Source organism: Brassica oleracea, chromosome C9, assembly GCF_000695525.1.
Source record: "Brassica oleracea var. oleracea cultivar TO1000 chromosome C9, BOL, whole genome shotgun sequence".
Taxonomy (NCBI): domain Eukaryota; kingdom Viridiplantae; phylum Streptophyta; class Magnoliopsida; order Brassicales; family Brassicaceae; genus Brassica; species Brassica oleracea.
Genome location: NC_027756.1, coordinates 35414295 through 35422162, shown reverse-complemented (window position 1 = coordinate 35422162; position 7868 = coordinate 35414295). Strand labels below are relative to the sequence as shown.

The window sequence follows — 7868 nt, the reverse complement described above, 5'->3', positions numbered from 1 at the left end:
ATAATTAAAATTATGGGTAAGATTAAATATGGTTTTGTAGTTTTGATGCAATTTTGTTTTGATAATAAAAATGTTGAATATTCATAAAATCTTTAAAAGTTTATGATTTAAAGTATTCAAATTCTGAATGTAAGAGATAAACTATATTTCCATATCTAAAATTTCATATTACAAATGGATATTCATAAAATCTTTAAGGATTTATGATTTAAAGATTTTTTTATCAATGATTTTAAGTATTCCGATTTTGAATAAAAGAGATAAACAATATTTTCTTTCTAAATATTTTCTTCAGGGTTACTACAATTTTTGAACCGACCCTACCGATGGAGAAAGATGCGACTATCTTAGTATTTCATTTTACCATCTTAATACGATCGGGGGTTGCCCAGTTATATGAATAAATGTTTTGGAGTTGCCCAGTAGTGTTTTCTCCTGGATGGATACAAGATACTGATGATAGAGCAGTCTCTCTATCTATTCCCATTTCCACTTTAGAATTAAAAGTTTACACAACAAAAAAAGATAAATAGATTAATTATAAAAGAGTACCTACTAAGCAATAGTTTTTGAGCTAACAAAGTTATAAGAGGAGAAATAATTAACCAAATTGAAATACGGTTGCAGCCGATGGTAAATTGCTTCAACTAACATTCTTAGTCCTAAATGAACAAATCTTTATCCGTAACGTATTGTATGAGTCCACATGTATATCTTCGAGTTTCCATATATGTATATATGGTCTATCGTTTAATCTGGTCATTAAAATATCATCAAAACACCATTGGGTAAAAGGTTTAATTAAGTATTAATAAATTGTTCAACTGTAAATGTTTGATTGGTTGACAACATCGCTGACAACAGTCAAGGTGGTCAAATGAATGTTCTGATGTTTACGGTCGGGAAATGTTTTTTGGTTTAAATGAAATTTTATAGATCGGCCCGAAAACCGGAATAAAGATTTTGATTGGTTGATCAAAAAAAAAAGATTTTGATTAGAAGCTTTGACTCAAACAAAATTTATCAAATCAAATTACTCATGACTACCTTCGTTTGAGGCATATTTCCGGCGCGTTCTGCTAGTTCGGATACAAATCCTTGAGTACCGAAGCCGTTTTAGACATCAAGGAAAACCACGAAAACCACAAGAAGGAAAGATTCACCTCGTTACCTCGGATGCCAGGATCTTCATGTATCGTCTCATAGTATCTGGTTCCCAGTAATCTTATCTAAGCTCATAATCTAACTGTACTGTGAAGTTCTAACAACATAAAGTGAGAGGTTCGAAAAGACCTTACCCAAAAGGGATCCCGAACCGAGACTATACACCCTTCAATACGTAACCGTACAAAAAGTGGGTTGCTTTCACCGCTGCTACCTAAGATGTAACCTCTAAACCTTCAGAGAGAAGTCAAATGTACCAACGTATACCATCAAGTGAACCAATGCAATGCTGGGATGTGCACGTTGACCAAGTGCGACACCATGACGATCAACGACTTCCAAGAACCGCAGAACCACTTGAAACCTTCAAAAATCGAAGGTATTACTCTGCCTGAAACGATCCGTCTCCGGCGTCGATGTAAATAGATCAGACAATTAAACCGGAAGCTAATTTCCAAGATGAAAGCCGCCACTTTACGGCAGAAGACAAGAGAAGGAACCGTGCAGAGGATTCCAGAAGTGAATAACTGCTGCGAGAAGCCACCGAAAGGCCATAGACAACCTCTTGTCGAAACTTCTCACAGCACCTACACGAGCTGGAACTGAGCCTTGTGACAACGAGGAGAGGGGGCCGTCCCATAACCACCGCTATGAGAAGAGACTAGTCCCTCAAAAATCACCTGACCAACTACTCTAAACTAGTAAAGACATCCACCAACTCAGAGTGAGACCAAGCCAATCCTCCCCCACAAGAGCAATGAAAACTGGAAGCCACCAAAAGGATAAAACCGGTCAAGTTCCTTAACCCAGAAAACCGACCATCAACATGAGTGTCGTTTCTACGCCTCGCCGTAAAGCCAGAGAGACAGAGGAGTAACCGCTGGAACTAAACCGCCTCACAAGCAGCGTGAATCCCCACGTGGAAACCCTAAACCAAATATGCGAGCATAACAGAGAGGAGCTGAAGTAGCAACAAATAGGAAGATGGAGGCAAGGAGATGGGGGCATCCGCACGCGACGCCAGACGTCGAAGGTAACTCAATTGATTTTTGAAAGTTGAGAAAAAACTGAGAGGAGAGAGAGAGTCTAATGCTTGTCACGAATAGGTCTTTGTTAGTTGAATAAGTTCCTAAGTTTTAGGGATACTCTAGCTAGTAGTTGTTATTTGAATTAGTCTTTTAGTTGTTCCACTTTGTTAGGAACTTTCAGTTTGCACGTTTTCACGTTTGCTTGTAATCGGCTATATATGAGCCTTAGTTTCCTTTCAATAAAGACACAACAATTCTCAGAGCTTTGATCACTTTTACATTTGGTATCAGAGCAAAATCACAAAAAAAAAAGAGAAAACACTATGGCTGCAGAGAGAGAGATGACGCTTAGCATCCCAAAGTTTGATGGAGATTACGAACATTGGGCTATGCTAATGGAGAACCTATTGAGATCAAAAGAGTGGTGGAGTCTCATTGAAGAAGGGTTCGCAGAACCAGCAAGAGGGACAGTACTCAACGGGCAACAACGTTCAGAGTTGGCGGAGCTGAAGCTCAAGGATCTCAAGGTCAAAAACTATCTGTTTGCAGCCATTGACAAGACAATCCTAAAGCAGATCTTGCAGAAGAACAGTTCCAAGGAGTTATGGGACTCGATGAAGGCAAAGTTCCAAGGGAATGAGCGTGTGCAGAGTGCACAGCTCCAGAGGATGCGTAGAGAATTTGAGATTCTCGAAATGAAGAATGGAGAAAGTGTAACCGAGTACTTCTCAAGAGTCATGACGGTGGCCAATGACATGAGAAACCTTGGGGAAGAAATGCCAGAATCAAAGGTGGTGGAAAAGGTGCTAAGAACCTTATCAGATCGCTTCACATACATAGTGTGTGCGATTGAAGAAAAACTCATCTCTACTAGGTTTATATCCTAATGCTTTCTCTTACATCTTTCGCAACTCATTTCGCCTAGAATCTCTCGCCCACAGCTTTTATCTCAATCCGCCGTCGCAGGCTTCGCCGCCGGCAAGCTCCTACCTTTTTCACCTTCCCTCTCCTCTGATATATCCCCACAAAAAAAAACCCACAAAAAGATTAAAAAAAAAAATCTCTTAGCTTTGTTTGGTTTCATTGTTCCTTCGTTTCGATTTGGTTTCAGTCTAATAAACGAGAGGGGAGGGAAGAGTTAAATCAAAAATCCCAAAAAAAAAAGATAAAAAAAGTTCCAAAAAACCCAAAAAAAGAGAATGGCTCAGGTTCAGACTACGGTGGCCCCGGCAGCTCAGTTCGGAACGACGTCGCTTTACGTCGGTGATCTGGATCTCAACGTGACGGACTCGCAGCTCTTCGAAGCCTTTAGCCAAATGGGCCAGGTGGTGTCTGTTCGAGTCTGCAGAGACTCAGCCACTCGCAGATCCCTCGGCTACGGTTACGTTAACTTCACCAATCCACCAGATGGTAACTATGTTACGAATAGGTCTTTGTTAGTTGAATAAGTTCCTAAGTTTTAGGGATACTCTAGCTAGTAGTTGTTATTTGAATTAGTCTTTTAGTTGTTCCACTTTGTTAGGAACTTTCAGTTTGCACGTTTTCACGTTTGCTTGTAATCGGCTATATATGAGCCTTAGTTTCCTTTCAATAAAGACACAGCAATTCTCAGAGCTTTGATCACTTTTACATTTGGTATCAGAGCAAAATCACAAAAAAAAAAGAGAAAACACTATGGCTGCAGAGAGAGAGATGACGCTTAGCATCCCAAAGTTTGATGGAGATTACGAACATTGGGCTATGCTAATGGAGAACCTATTGAGATCAAAAGAGTGGTGGAGTCTCATTGAAGAAGGGTTCGCAGAACCAGCAAGAGGGACAGTACTCAACGGGCAACAACGTTCAGAGTTGGCGGAGCTGAAGCTCAAGGATCTCAAGGTCAAAAACTATCTGTTTGCAGCCATTGACAAGACAATCCTAAAGCAGTTCTTGCAGAAGAACAGTTCCAAGGAGTTATGGGACTCGGTGAAGGCAAAGTTCCAAGGGAATGAGCGTGTGCAGAGTGCACAGCTCCAGAGGATGCGTAGAGAATTTGAGATTCTCGAAATGAAGAATGGAGAAAGTGTAACCGAGTACTTCTCAAGAGTCATGACGGTGGCCAATGACATGAGAAACCTTGGGGAAGAAATGCCAGAATCAAAGGTGGTGGAAAAGGTGCTAAGAACCTTATCAGATCGATTCACATACATAGTGTGTGCGATTGAAGAGTCCAAAGACATACGGAGCCTCTCAATTGACGAACTTCAAAGCTCTTTGCTGGTGCATGAGCAGAAGTTTAAGAAGAAAGAAAACGAGGAGCATGTTCTGAAGGTTACCGAAGAACAAGGAGATCAACAGAGAGGAGGAAGGTGGAATCGGGGCAGAGGAGGATACCGAGGAGCCTACAGAGGCAGAGGAGGGAGATCAGGAAGAGGATCACCCAATAAGGCTCTGGTTGAATGCTACAAGTGTCACAAGCTAGGACATTATCAGAATGAATGTCCTAACTGGGAGAATGGGGCTAACTATGCTGAGTTTGATGAAGCTGAAGAGATGGTGTTGATGGCGTATGCTGAGACCAAGAAGGAAGAGCAGGTGTGGTTTCTCGATTCTGGATGTAGCAATCACATGAGTGGAGAGAAGCTATGAATCGTGAGATCGAGTCTATTGAAGCCAATGAAACATGGGAGCTATGTGAGCTACCTCACGGTTTCAAGACTATTGGAGTCAAGTGGGTTTACAAGAAAAAGTTGAATGAAAATGGAGAGATCGACAAATGCAAAGCCAGGTTAGTTGCAAAAGGCTATGCTCAAATATATGGTATAGATTACACTGAAGTGTTTGCTCCAGTAGCAAGATGGGATACCATTAGAGCTATCCTAGCTATGGCTGCCGAAAAGAGTTGGAAGATCCATCAACTTGATGTCAAGAGCGCCTTTCTGCATGGAGAACTAACCGAGACAGTCTATGCTGATCAGCCACAAGGGTATGAGAAGAAAGAGGAAGCAGCTAAAGTATACAAGCTCAATAAGGCATTATATGGGCTCAAACAAGCCCCTAGAGCTTGGTACAGTCGCATTGAAGGTTACTTTACAGAGAAAGGATTGGAGAAGTGTCCCTATGAGCCAACACTATTCGGCAAGGTTGATGATGAAGGCAACACTCTGCTTGTTTCTCTGTATGTGGACGATATGATTGTTACAGGAAACAAAGCAAGTGCTATTGAAGAGTTCAAAGAAGCCATGAAGAGTGAATTCGAGATGACTAACTTGGGGCTGATGAGATATTTTCTTGGAGTGGAGATAATTCAAGATGACTCAGGCATCTACATGAGTCAAAGAAAATATGCAAGAGATATTTTGGAGAGGTTCAAGTTGGAAGAATGCAACTCGGTGAGAAATCCCATTATTCCAGGAACAAAACTGGTGAAAGAAGACAGAAGTGGGAAAGCAGATAGAGTTGTATACAGACAAATTGTGGGATGTCTGATGTACTTGGCTGCCTCAAGACCGGATTTGATGTATGCGATCAGCCTGATCAGTAGATACATGGAGAATCCATCTCAAACTCACATGGGAGCAGTGAAAAGAATTCTCAGGTATGTTAAAGGTACTATCAATCTCGGTGTTCACTATAAGAAGAATGGAGGCAACGTTCTTGAAGCTTATTCAGACAGTGATTATGCGGGAGACTTGGATACCAGAAGAAGCACTACGGGTTACGTATGTTTCCTAAGTGGTGCTGCCATCTCGTGGTCTTCTAAGAGACAACCAGTGGTCACTCTATCCACAACCGAAGCGGAGTTTGTGGCAGCCGCAAGTTGCGCATGTCAAGTGATTTGGCTGAGAAGGATCTTGGAGAGCATTGGAATCGCACAAAGGGAAGAAGAAAGCACAGTGATGTACTGCGATAACATGTCTACCATCAAGTTGTCAAGGAATCTGGTTATGCACAAGAGAAGTAAGCATATTGACGTGAGGTTTCATTTTCTTAGGGATCTGACTAATGATGGAGTCGTAGAGCTAGTTCATTGCAGCACTCATGTGCAGATTGCAGACATTCTGACAAAGCCTTTGAAGATGGACATTTACGAGAAGATGCGAGGCATGTTGGGAGTATGTGATGTTCCTGGAGTAAACTAGAACTGGATGTTTTAGTTTAGGAGAGGCTGTGTCACGAATAGGTCTTTGTTAGTTGAATAAGTTCCTAAGTTTTAGGGATACTCTAGCTAGTAGTTGTTATTTGAAATAGTCTTTTAGTTGTTCCACTTTGTTAGGAACTTTCAGTTTGCACGTTTTCACGTTTGCTTGTAATCGGTTATATATGAGCCTTAGTTTCCTTTCAATAAAGACACAACAATTCTCAGAGGTTTGATCACTTTTACAATGCCGTCCACTACCAGGGAAATGTTATACTATAGGAACAAATAGATTCTGTTATTCACTGTTTTTATTTTTGCCAGATATTGTGATTCACTTAACTGTCAATACAGTTAACAATGTATGAGTGAGTAGATTGACTTTCATGTTTCGGAGATTGTCTGCTTTGCTCTCTACACATGTTTGATTTTTATTTTTATTTTACTAAATACATGTTTGATTTTGGTGTAGGGATTTTAGTCGGAAGTTGATGATTGTTTGTGTTTCTACTGTAAAAAAAACTTCAACTTAGACTCATCCATTACACAAACACATGAGTTAATTTAGAGCTAGTTGACTTATAAGCTCTCATTAAATGGGTCATAGAGTTATACCTATAAAGGTTGAGTGACGAGGAAACTATATGTAGTTGAATTAATTAGGGTTGGACGTGGAGCGATACCTTATAGTTCCACATTTTTAAGACTCTGAATTTGAAGAGATTTAAAGATAAATTGAGAATCATTAAATTTTAATCATACGTACGTGCATCATTTTTTTACATTAAACAATTTGAGAATCATTAAATTCGAGTTTATCTGTCAATAATCTTTGAAGTTACATTTTATTAGCATATATGTATTACATAGAGAAGCTAAAAATCAAATCTCTATGGATAAAATAAAAATCTAAACAACTTTCATGGAATCAGTGGTAATTTTGTTGTTGTTTATATGGTCTTTGAACAAATCTAGATGTTTCTAATATTTATTCAATCTGGCATCAGCATCCACTGCAAGAAAACAGCGATATACTGAGGGAAAAAATCGTCGTTATTCCGACGACATACCGACGAAACAAGTCCTCGGACTCGGAAATAACTCCTCGGAAATTCATTTTTCCTCGGAAATCCCACAGAATTTTCTGACGGAATTCCGAGGAAACAAATTTCCGAGGAAATTCCGAGGACAACCTGTTCGTCGGAAAGCTCCTCGGAATATACCGAGGGAGAGCTTCCTCGGGATATTTCGATGGATTTTCCGATGGTCCAATCCTCAGAAGTTCAAACGAAATGTTCCTCGGAATTTTCATCGGAAAATTCTGAGGGACAGGTCCCTCGGAAAATTCCGAGGAACGGTGTCCCTCGGAATATTTCGAGGAACATTTCCCTCGGAATATTCCGAGGAACGGGGTCCCTCGGTATATTCCGAGGAACATATTCCTCGGTATATTCCGAGGGACTCCGTTCTTCGGAATTTAAAAAAAATTAATTTTTTTTTAAAAAATAAAATTTTTGAAATTTAAATTCGAAAATATAAAATTAAAATTAAAATTGAAA

General features: G+C 40.0%; 1 protein-coding gene across 1 annotated transcript; it reads left to right on the top strand.

The window, feature by feature from the left end:
- Positions 1 to 2510: 2510 nt before the first annotated feature.
- Positions 2511 to 3079, top strand: LOC106314878. The gene has a single exon (XM_013752685.1). It carries the CDS (start codon positions 2516 to 2518, stop codon positions 3077 to 3079), a length of 564 nt encoding a protein of 187 aa, XP_013608139.1. The 5' UTR covers positions 2511 to 2515.
- The last annotated feature ends 4789 nt before the right edge of the window (positions 3080 to 7868 follow it).

Excerpts from the sequence above, each read along its gene's own strand:
- LOC106314878 (XM_013752685.1), top strand. The coding sequence starts at position 2,516 with ATGGCTGCAGAGAGAGAGATGACGCTTAGCATCCCAAAGTTTGATGGA.